This window comes from Antechinus flavipes, chromosome 1, assembly GCF_016432865.1.
Source record: "Antechinus flavipes isolate AdamAnt ecotype Samford, QLD, Australia chromosome 1, AdamAnt_v2, whole genome shotgun sequence".
NCBI lineage: Eukaryota > Metazoa > Chordata > Mammalia > Dasyuromorphia > Dasyuridae > Antechinus > Antechinus flavipes.
Window position 1 is genome coordinate 1,128,998 of NC_067398.1, and position 12,120 is coordinate 1,141,117.

General features: G+C 50.2%; 1 protein-coding gene across 7 annotated transcripts in view; it reads right to left on the reverse strand.

Annotated features, from left to right (window-relative positions):
* Window positions 1-1,041: 1,041 nt before the first annotated feature.
* Window positions 1,042-12,120, reverse strand: part of UBP1 (upstream binding protein 1) — a 28,766-nt gene continuing 17,687 nt past the window's right edge. For 4 of the 7 annotated variants that reach the window (XM_051977301.1, XM_051977283.1, XM_051977270.1 and 1 more), the window contains 5 exons: window positions 11,221-11,311; window positions 10,562-10,674; window positions 4,538-4,680; window positions 3,840-3,891; window positions 1,042-3,387 (listed from right to left, as the gene is read on the reverse strand). In XM_051977301.1, coding sequence (XP_051833261.1) covers window positions 3,350-3,387; window positions 3,840-3,891; window positions 4,538-4,680; window positions 10,562-10,674; window positions 11,221-11,311 — 437 coding nt within the window. In that variant the 3' untranslated portion in view covers window positions 1,042-3,349. The remainder of the gene's footprint in view (window positions 3,388-3,839; window positions 3,892-4,537; window positions 4,681-10,561; window positions 10,675-11,220; window positions 11,312-12,120) is intronic. The other 3 variants (XM_051977278.1, XM_051977319.1, XM_051977311.1) reach the window with 3 other exon arrangements.

Consider the following 12,120-nt stretch of genomic DNA (forward strand, 5'->3'; position numbering starts at 1 on the left):
GTATCCCGGTTCGGTGCCGTCTGAAGGTTCTCTTTGGAACAGGACGCGGAGTCTGGGTACAAAGTCAATTCCCGCCCTGTGGCCGCCCAGTTTTCTGCTCCCGCCAAAGGGGGAAGAGGGAGCTCTTCTCACATCCGGGATCTTTGGGTTTGCCCCACGTTGTCTGAGGTCTGACTCCTGGGGGGCGGGCTCGGACCCACTCCGGCCTCTCCCTCTTCCGGACGGACTGCCGTGACCGTGACTGACATCTGACCGGGAGCCCTTGGGGGACAGTGGACAAAACATTCAAACTCGGACCGGGATTCACCATGTGACCCTGGGCCAGTCAGGCAGGCTTCATGTGCTTCAGTTTCTCCACCTGTAAAATGGGGATAATCGCAGCCCCTCCCTCTCAGGGCTCTGGCGAGGTCCAGCCCCTGGAAGGCTCCGGACCACAGAAGGCTTCGCCATCATTCTGACTTCCTGTTACTCTGGGATTTGTGCTTGTTTGCACCCTGCGCTCTGGGCGCTGTCCTTTCCCTTGGGCTCCTCCCTCGGCTGCGGTTCCCGCTGGTCCCCGTGCCCCCGGCCCTTTGCCCACCACCTGGCACGTGGCAGAGGAGGAGCGCTGGCCCGATGGATTCCTCATCCCCTCTTCCCACCTTCTCGGTTCAGGGACACCTCCCTCGTCCCTCTCCCCTCTCCACCACCCATCCCTCGGACATCTGCCCCCACCTCTCCCCTTCACACTGGGCTCAGGTAAAAAGCTGGACTTCTTGACAAGGCGGACCCCCAGCACCCGCCCTTGGGTCTTTTCTCCCCCTCTCCTCCAGCAAATGGGCTCCACCATCATCTCCCTGTGCCCAGTTCTCCGACTCCTGATGTGTGAACCGCCCCCCTCCCCAGCCATCTGCAGACCAGGCCGGCGGGACCCTCCCTCCCCCTCCTCCTCCTCAGCTGCCCAAGGGGCCAGTTCTCCAGCGCATTCAGCAGAACAAGGCATGCGGAATGGAGGCGAGGTTCCCAGCCCGCTCGCACAGAAAACACAGTTCACACAGCATGGAATGGGACCATCATGTTTTCAAGTTTATTTAAAAAGCACAGAAACCCAGACAAATGCACTCAAGCTCTAAGGCAAAAGAGATCATCTCTCCCCATGCAGGGGACCGGCTACCCAGCCCCCAGCCCTTCACGGCAGCCTCACGTCACGATCAGCAGATTTGCCAGGGTCTCGTCAGAGCCACAGGGTCCGGAGAGCTTGAAGACGAGCTCCCCGGGAGGACGTGGCTCTGAGCAAAGCTTACATGACTTTACGCGCACATACACACACACTTACACAGATTTTTCCTGCTATTTAAATACTGACAGGGGGACAGACACTTCCTTCGCACAAGACACTGTCTCTCGTCTCGCCATGGCGGTTCTGCGACCCGTCTGGGTGGCTGTCGCCTCCCCGACGCAGAAGAGGAGCCGCGCCCGCTGTGCCCAGGAACGGCCGTGCCCCGGGACCTGCTGTCCCGGCCGCACCATCGGTGCGGGATTCCTGGGCTTCACGGGGGCTCCGTCTCCTCGCAACCAGACACACAAGCCTGTGCAGGGGGAGGAAGTGGGGAGACTTTCCTGGCAGGGGCTGAGGAGGGAAGGCTGCTGGCATGGGCAGCGAGGCTCCCCTGCCAGGCCTGACCCAGAGACCTTGGGGGCAAGGCCCGGAGGGCCCTGCCCCGGGGCAGAAAAAGGCAGACTGCCCCAAGCTCTCTGAGGTCTGGCTGAGCACACAGGGGGGCACCGTTAATAGTAGGCAAAAAAACACATTTGCAAAATGTTCAGAAAACATTTATTACAGTTAAACTAAAATGTGTACATCCCACTCTTTAAAACAGCACTTTGCTGGTGTGATCATTTCATTACAGGTGCCTGGGGATCAAGTGATGAATGATTTTCCTTTGTGAAATCTGAGCTCGGCCAGATTCAAGGGGATCACCCCCACTTTTAATGGGGGGGGCCAGCTCAGAGCCAGGCGGAGGAGGGGCCGATGGAGTGGCGGCTCCCTACATGCTGAGGTCCCAATGGCGACCCCAAGGGCCACCACCGGGTAGAACAAACCCACGGCTCCTCCCCCCGAGCTCGTTATCAGGGAATGAGATATTTGGTCATGAGAAGGCTCCTGTTTGAAGTTTCAGTTGGGGAATGGAATTCTGCCTTTGGTGGGACTCGGTTCTTCTTAGTGACCACACAAGCACTACAGGTTTTTAAAACTAGGACCCCATCCCGGGGAGAAAAGCAGCTACAGACCAAAGCCCCTCCCCCAGAACCCCAGGAATACACAAATGGGCACAAACATGCACACGCGCATGCACCAAGTGAAACGATAATGGGACACAAGCCGGGTAACACTACGCTGGGCGAGGGGCTCACAAACGATCCCGGGCTGACTGGTGAACACTTTGGCCCAAAAGATGGCAGGAAAACAGCAAAGGGGAGAAGATCGGCTTTAACTCACGGGGAAACCTTGGGGCGCACGACGAAAGCTCGACTCGGGGTGTGTGGCAGGCCCGCGCCCCGTCTCGGTGATCCCAGAGACGGGGGGGGGGGGGAGTCAAGGTCCGGACACACCGGATGGAGAGGAGGGGGCAGGCCCCGCAGGAGGCCTTCCAGTCCCTCCCCCCCAGAGTCCCAAGCTCTTACCGCCAGGAAGACCCCTCTGCTTTTTGTGTCTCTGGGGTCTAGGCCAAGAGTTAGACTTTTGTTTTTTTAAAGAAGGGAATAAAAAGGCAAAGAAAGAAAGAGGGGGAAAAAAAAAAGAGGACAAAGAGACCAGGCAGGGGAGCACCTCCCCTGGGCTGTGCTGGATCGGCTCCGGTGACACATCTGGGCACAGTTGGTTTCAGGCTTCAGAGTCACGTGCCACATCTCCACCCACCCACCCACCCCCCACTCGAGCCCCGAGTCCACGAGGGTCTGACCCACGCCCCAGAGGGTCTCCAGCCTCGTCGCTCTCGGCACAATCTCAGGCCTTCTGCCCCAGGGGCTCCCCAAGTCACCAAGGGTAGGAGCAGGGACAAATGACTGCACAGAAGGGACTACATTCATTTCCAGACCGGACGGGTCCCAGAGGCCTAGGCGGCGGCAGGCGACCTCTCTATGTCCCCACGGCTCGGGCCGTCGCGCCTCCGGGACTGCGGTGAGGGCAGGGACGAGCACCAAGTCCGCCTCTAGGGCAGTGCTCACCAAAGTCACCTCACACTTTCAACAGGAAACATGGGTCAGAGGGGGAGTCCGGTCCCGGTGTCCCTTCGGTCCAGTCTCTACACAAGAGGGCAGGGGAGAATCCTTCAATCCAGACCGAAGCCGGGCCAGCGTGCACCTGGTCTCATTTAAGAACGATGTGGAGCCCGTCGCCATTTTCTGCTGGGGACATGAAGGCAGAGTCAGACCCTATGGCCGCCTGGGGCCGGAGTGCAGCAAGCTTGACATGAGGGGGGGTGGGAGTGGACCGGCCCCCTCCCTCCATCTTTTCCCCTGTCAGTCATGCAGCTGCGGACTAGCTGTCCAGGACCCTGCCTCGCCAGCCCCCACCCAACCTGGCTGCCTGTCCCCGGGTCCGAGAGGTCTGGCAGCATCACTGGGGAGGTCAGGGAAGGGAGGGGGGGTTCTCTGCTCTCCAGGTCCCCTCCCCTCCAACGCTATCCAGAGGCCTGAGGTCCACCCGCAGCCACCTCAGCCATCCCTGGGGAGATTCCCTGAAGACCTCCAAGGCCCAGGAAGGAGCGGACACGGCTCCCCGCTGGGAGAGAGGTCGACGAGAGCGTCCCAACGCCCCGACTGCTTTGCCCCCATGTTGTCCCAGGCCCATGAGATACCTTTGATAGTGGCGAACAGGAAACAGCTCTCGTCTTCAAAATTCTGAACCACCTGGAAAGAGGAAGCAGGCGTGAGGCAGCCCCAAGAGCCCTGATGTTCCTGCCCCGAACAGCGAGAAAGAGCAGCGAGGTCGAGGTGACAAGAACAACATGATCTGTCTGTCTCTACACAGGGCGCCTGACCCAGTCGGGGGCCGTGCCGGCCCCGGACTGGGGACCCTCCCAAGGGGATGACGACTCTGGCCAAGACAGGGGTGTGTGTGGATGGACAACTGGGACGGGATCACCAGCTCTTGACGCCCGAGCCTATCCCTCTCCCTGACATCTTCACCAAAAACTGCCGAGTCCCCGGGAGACCGTGGCCCAAGTCGGCGCCCACTCGGACTCAGCCGCGCCGAGTGGCTCCGCCTCTGGGGTCTCCAGGGTCGCGGGCTTTTCTCACCCTGCCCACTCCACCACAGAACCGCCGTTCCTGGCCCTCAGTCCCAGAGTTCGGACTGAAGGGGCAGGAGGGCAGGAATAGACCCAGGCCAAGGTCCGAACCTGAACAACAAGAACCCCCCACCCCCTAGTGTAGGATTTGGCCTTGCTCAAGGAGACTCTGAAAAAGAAAAGGGGGCGTCACAGCCCTTCTGCGGTCAATGGGTAGATGCCAGCCCCAGCGGCCGGGCTGGGCCAGGCCACGCCAGCTCCCTTACCTGGTCACTAAGGAGAATGTGAATCCCGGTGGGACCCTGTTTGTAAACCTGGTTAATCTGGTGCAAAGGAATATTAAATATTGAAGCCAATTTCTGCGTGACTTCTGAGGCTACCATCTCTTCCAGGTAGATTGCGTGATAAACTGAAAGAAGGAGAAACATCCAGATGTGGTTGTGGTGAGAACTGGGAGACATCAGGACTGGGAGGGGCTCCCACTTAGGAGCCAGGGCAGGGGGCGTACACTGAGCAGCGGCCAGAGAGACCCTGCCATCGCCCAAGGCGCCGAGGCTCTCCCCTCCCTCTCCTTGGGGACGCTGGTCTTCCCTCCGCTGCTTCTGTCCCTTCTCCTGATACGGTCTCTTTGCCCAGGGCTCTTCAAAGGCCCAGCTTCGCACACCAAGCCATGGCAAGGATGGCATGGGAATGAGACCGGAGGCGGAGTGCTCACTCCGACTCTTGCTAGCTGCGTGACCTGGGGCAAGTCACTCATTTACTCCTCAGTTTCTCCATCTACAATATGGGATTACAAGACTGAATTCAAAAGGCCCCGATGAAGACAGTCTGTGACTAAGAAAAGGGCTTTGGGACGCCTTCCCTAACAGGCCAAGGCTTCAGGACCAGGTTCAGGGCACCTCGCTCTCAAAGCACGAGGGGAAGAAGCCTGTTGCTTCAAAGCCCGGTTAAGTCAGGCGTATACTTGGCTGGAGAAAGGAGGGAGGTCAAAGTGTCCCCAGACACGGGGCCTGATAAGAGGCAGATGGATGCGAGTCCTATGTACCAAGCAGTCCCTGCCCTCCAGGAACACCCCCACAAAAGGCCAGAGAAGCCCATCCAGGCTAAATGGAGGAAGGAACAAGTCCGATGAAGGCTGAGCCGCACCTGGGGGGAGGACACGGCTTTTAAGAGGCACAATTTAAAGTAGAGCCGAAGCCCAAGCAGCACCAAGTCACCAGCTCCAGGGAGGGCCAGGAGCCACTTCCACTGGAGTAGATCTGAGTGTGGGAAGGGAACTCATCTGAATCTGCAAGCAGACTGTGCAAGGCTTTCCTTAACATCAACGAAAAGCGTCAAAGTGATAAGGAAGAAGCATCTTCAGAACCCCAGGATGGCATCTTTGTGAAGGGGAAACTGGAAGCAAGGGAAGCAACGGACCAGTAGAGAGCTGAACAGAAACTGCACTAGGGCATCAAAGCAGGAATAAAGGGGAGAAAGGTGACAATAAGGATGTAGAAAGTCTCCTCAGGCTGTAGAGACAGGAGGGCCTGGATTCAAGCCCCACCTCCAATGTTTAATAGTTGCCTGGTACCGGGAAGGTTACTTAACTTCCCCTGGCCTCAGTTTCCTCAATTTCAAAATGATACAGCACCAACCTCATGAGGACATTATGAGGATCCCATGAGTCAGGCAGGGTTGGCACAGTACCTGGCACTCCCCCAAATGAAAGGTTCTGATAAGATTTTCCTGAACTGGCTCCTTCCCCAAGTCTTCTTTTCCTTCTGACCTTAGGAAGCAGCTGGAGGCCTCCAGAAATTTTTCTTCCCCACACCCCTCTGTGTGGGGTTCTGTTCTTTTCTCCCTCCTCCTCCACCCAGCCCAGCGACGGTAGACGATCCCCTTCACCATCCCCACTCTGCAGTCTTTTAGCACAGATCCTGTAGTCACTCCCTTCTACTGTCATACACTCTGACCTTGTCACCCTTCTCAAACTGCTCTCTCCAAAGTTACCAGAGATATAATGACCTTGCCACAATCCTCAGCCTCTCTCCAAGACCCCCTCTAGGCAGAAGCTTGTGCTTCAGCCTCCAAAGCCATGATGGTGAACAGGGAACCCAGCACTACCAGCAATAAGTGCTGACCACCCACCCAGGGTTAGATGGGCAAAAAAGCATCAGGGGAGGCCCCAGGGCACTCCTACTTCCAGCTCAGGACTCAGAACCAGCTTCCAAGGAAATCATGTTATAAAGGAGGAGCCAGTTATGCTCATCATGTATTGCCACACCTGGCACAGAGAAGCTAGATTTCTGAAGCAGCCGGGCCTCCTGAGCAGCAGCATGTGCCAGGCACAGAAAACCCAAGCTTTCCTGGCCTCGGGGTTGGGTCTATCATGATGTCCTTCCCTTCTCCCTCTCTCCATGTCTAGATACAAATATCAGAGAGTTCGAATTAAGAACCACTCAGCAGATAGTTTTTGGCAGTCCATATTTCCATTAGTTGACTTTTTATCTCGGATACTAAATCCTTCTCAGTGCTATTTTCCCCTCAGTCATTCACTAACCCTAAATAAACTGTCTGCTCAAAACCTTTTGAATTTCAAGGAACCAAAAGAAATCTGCTTTGCTATCTGTAAAAGCCCTTCTTTGGCAAACTCACTTCTTTCTCATGGTGGAGAGAGGCCAACAGAGAGCTGCACTGGGTCTGATTTGCTGACAGTGTGAAATCTACAGTTCAGACCCTGATTCCATTAAGAACAGACTATGGTGGATGGCGAATGGCTTTCTTTAGCTAAGGGCTGCTTTCACTTCCTCAGCAATACTTATCCAAAAGGGAGTTCTCTCCTACAGGACTTTCAGTTCCCTAATTTATCTTGTCTAGTCCACTTATGCACTTTTCTATTTTTTAACCAATACCAGATGACGTATATGTCTAATTTTTAAAATACAGTTTTAAGGTATGAAATGCTAGTCCCCTTTCTAGCCTGCCTTTTTAAAAAGTAAGTTCTCGTGATTCTAGATTTCTACTTCTACCAAATTTCTTACTATTTTCTCTATTTAAGCTCTGTAAAGTAACCCTTTCATAGGAAGACTTGGATATCATCAACACTACCAATTGCCTTTCAGAGCTTTGTCATTTTTACTGTCTCTGGCACAACCCCATTAGCAGCATTAACTATTAAGGTTATTATTTCTTTAAGAAATGTTTTCTAACTAAAACTAAGTATTGAGAGTGCTTTGTAGTTATTCTGAAGGGAGAAATCCTTTTATACACCTGTCTTTTCAGATTTTGCTGTTACAATACAGAAATGGTAGTAGAATTTTTTTGGCAGGTTTTTATTCTGCTTCAGCCTGCACACTTTTGTTGAAATTAGTTTGTTGAGTTCCCAAGTAAATTGTCAGATCAGGAGACAAGGATACGCTTACTTTCTCTGTTTGTCATTATACCTTTCTCAAAATAATACAAAATGCTAAACTGCTGAGGCCTTTCTGGTTGATTTCACCTCTGCATCATTTCAGGTCCATTTCACTTCTCCAATATCTCTGGATAATTTCATCTCAGCAGCACCTCTGGTCAATTTCCTCTCTAATATCTCTTCATCTCTGCAACATCTCAGGTCCATTTCCCCTATTACCTCTGGTCAGTTTCACTTCTGCAACAATTTGGGTCGTTTCACCTACTATCTCTGGTTAGTGTCACCTCTGCGATATCTTGGGTCCATTTCTCCCCTCTCTTATCTCTGGTTAGTTTCACATCTGCAGTATCTCAGGTCTATTTCTCCTATTATCTCTGGTTAGTTTCACCTCTGCAGCAACTCAGGTCCATTTCCCCTCTATTATTTCTGGTTAGTTTCACCTTTGTAGCACCTTAGGTCCATTTCTCCTGTTATCTCTGGTTAGTTTCACCCCTGCAACATCTCAAGTTCATTTCCCCTCTGTATTATCTCTGGTTAGTTTCACCTTTGTCGCATCTCGGGTCCATTTCCCCTCTCTATTATCTCGGGTCCATTTCAGCTCTGCTGCAGCATCTTTCCAATTTGCACCTCCTCTCCTGACCCCACCTCCACCCTTTACGACTTTCATGCCTGGATGACTGCTACCACCTGCTGGTTCATCTGCCTATCTCCAGCCTCCCTCTGCTCCAGTGCCTCCTCCATTCAGACTCCAAAGTGACTGAATGGAGTAAATATCAATGCCAGTAAGCCATCAGGATTAAATACAGAATTCTGTTTGGATTTCTAAAGGTCTTACCTTTCCATAACTTAATGCGCTCTCCACACTCTTTGATCAGTAACAACAGCCTCTTGTTGTTCTTTCCACCTGATACTTCCCCCAACACCAGGTATTTTCCTCTGGCTATCCCCAAGTCTAAAATTCTCTTTCTCCTGGCTTCCTTTGGGTCTCAGCTAAAATCTCACTTTTAGGAAACATTTGTCAAGTTCCCTTAATGATAATGCCTTTCTTTTATTAATGCCAAGTGAAATCCATATATGTCTTGTTTATATTTGCATATTGTCTCCTCCATTAAACTGAGCTTCTTGAGAGCAGGAATTGGCTTTTTTCTTTCCTTGCATCTCCAGCACTTAGTTTAGAAATGGTAAATATTTAATAAATATCTGTTGATATTTCACTTAAATATGCTTTATCTATACTCAATAACGAATGTAGTTAACGTCCTCATGAAAGGTCTTTTCTATCTCTACTGAAATAAAAGTGACTTTGAATGTTACTTTTAACATAATTATATTGACTGCCTTCCTGATGCTATGTGCTATAAATCCAATTTTGCTATAATGATCTCTTGAATAAACTGCTGTAGTCTTGATAAAATTACATTTAAAAATTTTGAATCAATGTTCATTCATGATACTGGTGTATGGTTGTCTTTCTCTGCTTTATCCTTCCCTTGGTTTAGGAATCTGGACTATTTTTGGTTGATAAGAAACCTGGAAATGTGCTTTCTTCATTTTGGGACATATCGTTCCTCAAAAATTGGAAAAATGTTAAGTTTTTTTTTGGTAAATTCCTTTGTAGCTGGTTCTACTTTGTTCTCTGACATTGGGTCACATAGCTCTTATTAACATCTCTCTACAAGATATTCTTTTAAATATGATCTTTTTTTAATTTTGAAGGTAGTCCTTTATTCTTTTTGTATATTTGATTTTGCTGGTAGAACACAGTATATAAATTCTTTTATTTTCTTCTAGTTGTGGTGTGAATTCGTTTAATTTGGTTTTTTTGTTTCTTGACTTGATTTTCTGCCCTCTGACAAATATGACCACAGAGCAGCATAGAAAGCCTTACATAAATTGACACAAGGTCAAGTAAGCTGAGTCAAGAAAACACATATGATGGCAGCAATGGAAATGGAGAAGACTACAAAACAATGCAAAAAAGTTTTAAAATTGCAGTCAATGGGCTAGATCCCAAAGAGGAGAATGTAACAAGATAATCCTTTCCAGAAGTATAGGATTGGGAGATATGTTCAGGGAAATGGGACTTTGCTTCTACTAAAGGTCAAATTTAGAGTTAGCATTATTATATTTATTATTGAAGAATTATTGGTTTTGCTTATTTTTTTCTTTTAACAATTTTTGTTAAAAAGGTAAAATCTCTGGTAGGATGAAGGAGAAAGATCCAGGGGGATATATGGGCAACATAAAAATAGGATACACAGGGGCAGCTAGGTGGCACAGTGAATAAAGCATCAGCCTTGAAATGAGGAGAACCTGAGTTCAAATCTACCTCAGATTAGCTAACTAGATGTGTGATCCTCGGCAAGTCACTTAACTCCAATTGCCTTCCCTCAAAATGCAAATACAAATAAATAAAAATAAATCGAAAGAAATCTGCTCTTCAAAACAGATGGTATCACTCAAATGAAGCTTTCTTCTTGGCATGACTTTTTTGGTGGCAATGCTTGTGTTTTCTAAGTAATCCTTATGTAAGGAAATGTGACCATAGTTGTTCTGCTCGGCTCAAGATCCTACTCTTAATTAATCAACAAGCACTTATTAAGAATGAAAGTTTGCAAAGCACTATGGTTACCACTATCAAAGGAAAACAATTTCTGCCCTCAAGAAGTTTCCATTTGAAGAGAAAGACGAAATTGGTAATTCACCTAAAGGGAGAGACAGCAGGCCCCAGCCTGCTCCTTTGACACTCTGAATTTGCTCATGATATTGTGAGTCTCATCTCCCTGTAACCCACAACGGATGCCTAAAGAATGTCCAGCTGTTACCATTAGCAATCAGACAAAGCCAAGGCATGCTCTTGTCAGCTTCCCAGGCCCTGCCAGTCCAGAATGCATACCAAATACTACACCGCTGTCATCGTCTCCGTAGTCATCATCTGGTTGCCTTTCCACCCGTATGCCCCTGGACTGCTCCTGGCAGACATAGATGGTGAGACGGGGTCTAATCATCCTGTGGGGACAAAATACCACATCGTGAGAAAGAGGGCAATTGTAGGTGGATCCCTGTAGTCCCATTTCCTTACACAGAATTACTTAGAAAACATGCGTGGAATTACAAACAAATAAAACAGTTAATTGTAGAATGCTTTGAAGTTTGCAAAGTATATAAATTTACCTCAATGGATAATCCTATAGGGTAAATCCTATTATTGTCCCTTTTTAGAGACAGAGATAGAATGTGACAGCTCTAATGAGCTCTAAGGGGAGATCTTTCCAACTCAAGTTCCCCGCCGTCTCCAGTGCCTCCCCCTTACTGACAAGACCTTCCCCCCACCTGATGGTCCCAGATCCCTGAATCTGATCATCTAGATCCCAAACTTTCATTCTGAAGATGCTGATGCCCTCAAGGGCATCATGGAACTCCTAAGCCCTGCCCCCTTCCCCACAACCCTAGGGTGCTGGCGGGTGCCGTCCCCCAACCCGATTCCCGAAGACTGAGATTCTCTCCTGGAAGAAAGGCGCACGAGGGCTGCCTCTGCACCCCCCTCCTCTTTACCTCAACTTCAGTGCATTGTAGAGACGAATGCCATCAGCCGGACCACAGATTTGTACGAGATCCTCTCTTGTCAGCTTCAACAAATCCGCACCTGAAAGAGGAAGCGAAGGAACTGTCAGTAAAAGCTACAAGAAATGGAGACCATTTTTCTGATGCTGACTGCTTGCTAGGGATCCCACCTGGAGCTCCCAATGGGCTGCCCTTCCTACCGTGCCAACTTCCCGTCCAGAAAGCCCATAGAAAGGCTGCAAGCAGATGCAGAGGGGGCTTTCTTTGACTACGTGCTTCAAGATCCACAACGGGACACCTCACATCTTTAGAATGGACTTGATAAATTCTAACTCCGGCCACCTGGCTTCTTTGGGCATTGTCAACTTTCCCGAAACAATGACTCGGCTAGCTCAGTGAAAACGGGATCCCAGCCAGATGGTCCCTTGGTCAGTTTTCCCTCAGGGAAGCTGGGAACCAAGTTGCCTTTCCATCTGCAAAGATCTGAAAGTAGCTAGAACAGTCCTGAGCAGATATGCAGACCTTTCTGGGAGTTTGCTGAAGTGTTTTCTGGTCATATGACCCATTATGGCCTCAGAATGATCTCAAAAGCCAGCCAGCTGAGGGTCAGGCATGTTCTCGGTGGCCCAGGCACCAAGCATGGCTACGAGCTCGCCCTGAATCCCAAGAACACAGAATAAAGTGCCCGGGCCCCCTCTCCACATTCATCTCAGAAAGTTGGAATTCAGCCAAACCCTCCAATGCTGAACGGCGAAGGACAGGCTCAAAAACTACCCTTTTCCTTCAGAGTTCTATGGACTTTCTAGTTTCTCAAGTTCTTTCTTACATGCACACTCTCTCTGGTTCTAAGATGAGAAAGAGGCGAATTATCTGCCTCCAAATCAATATTAC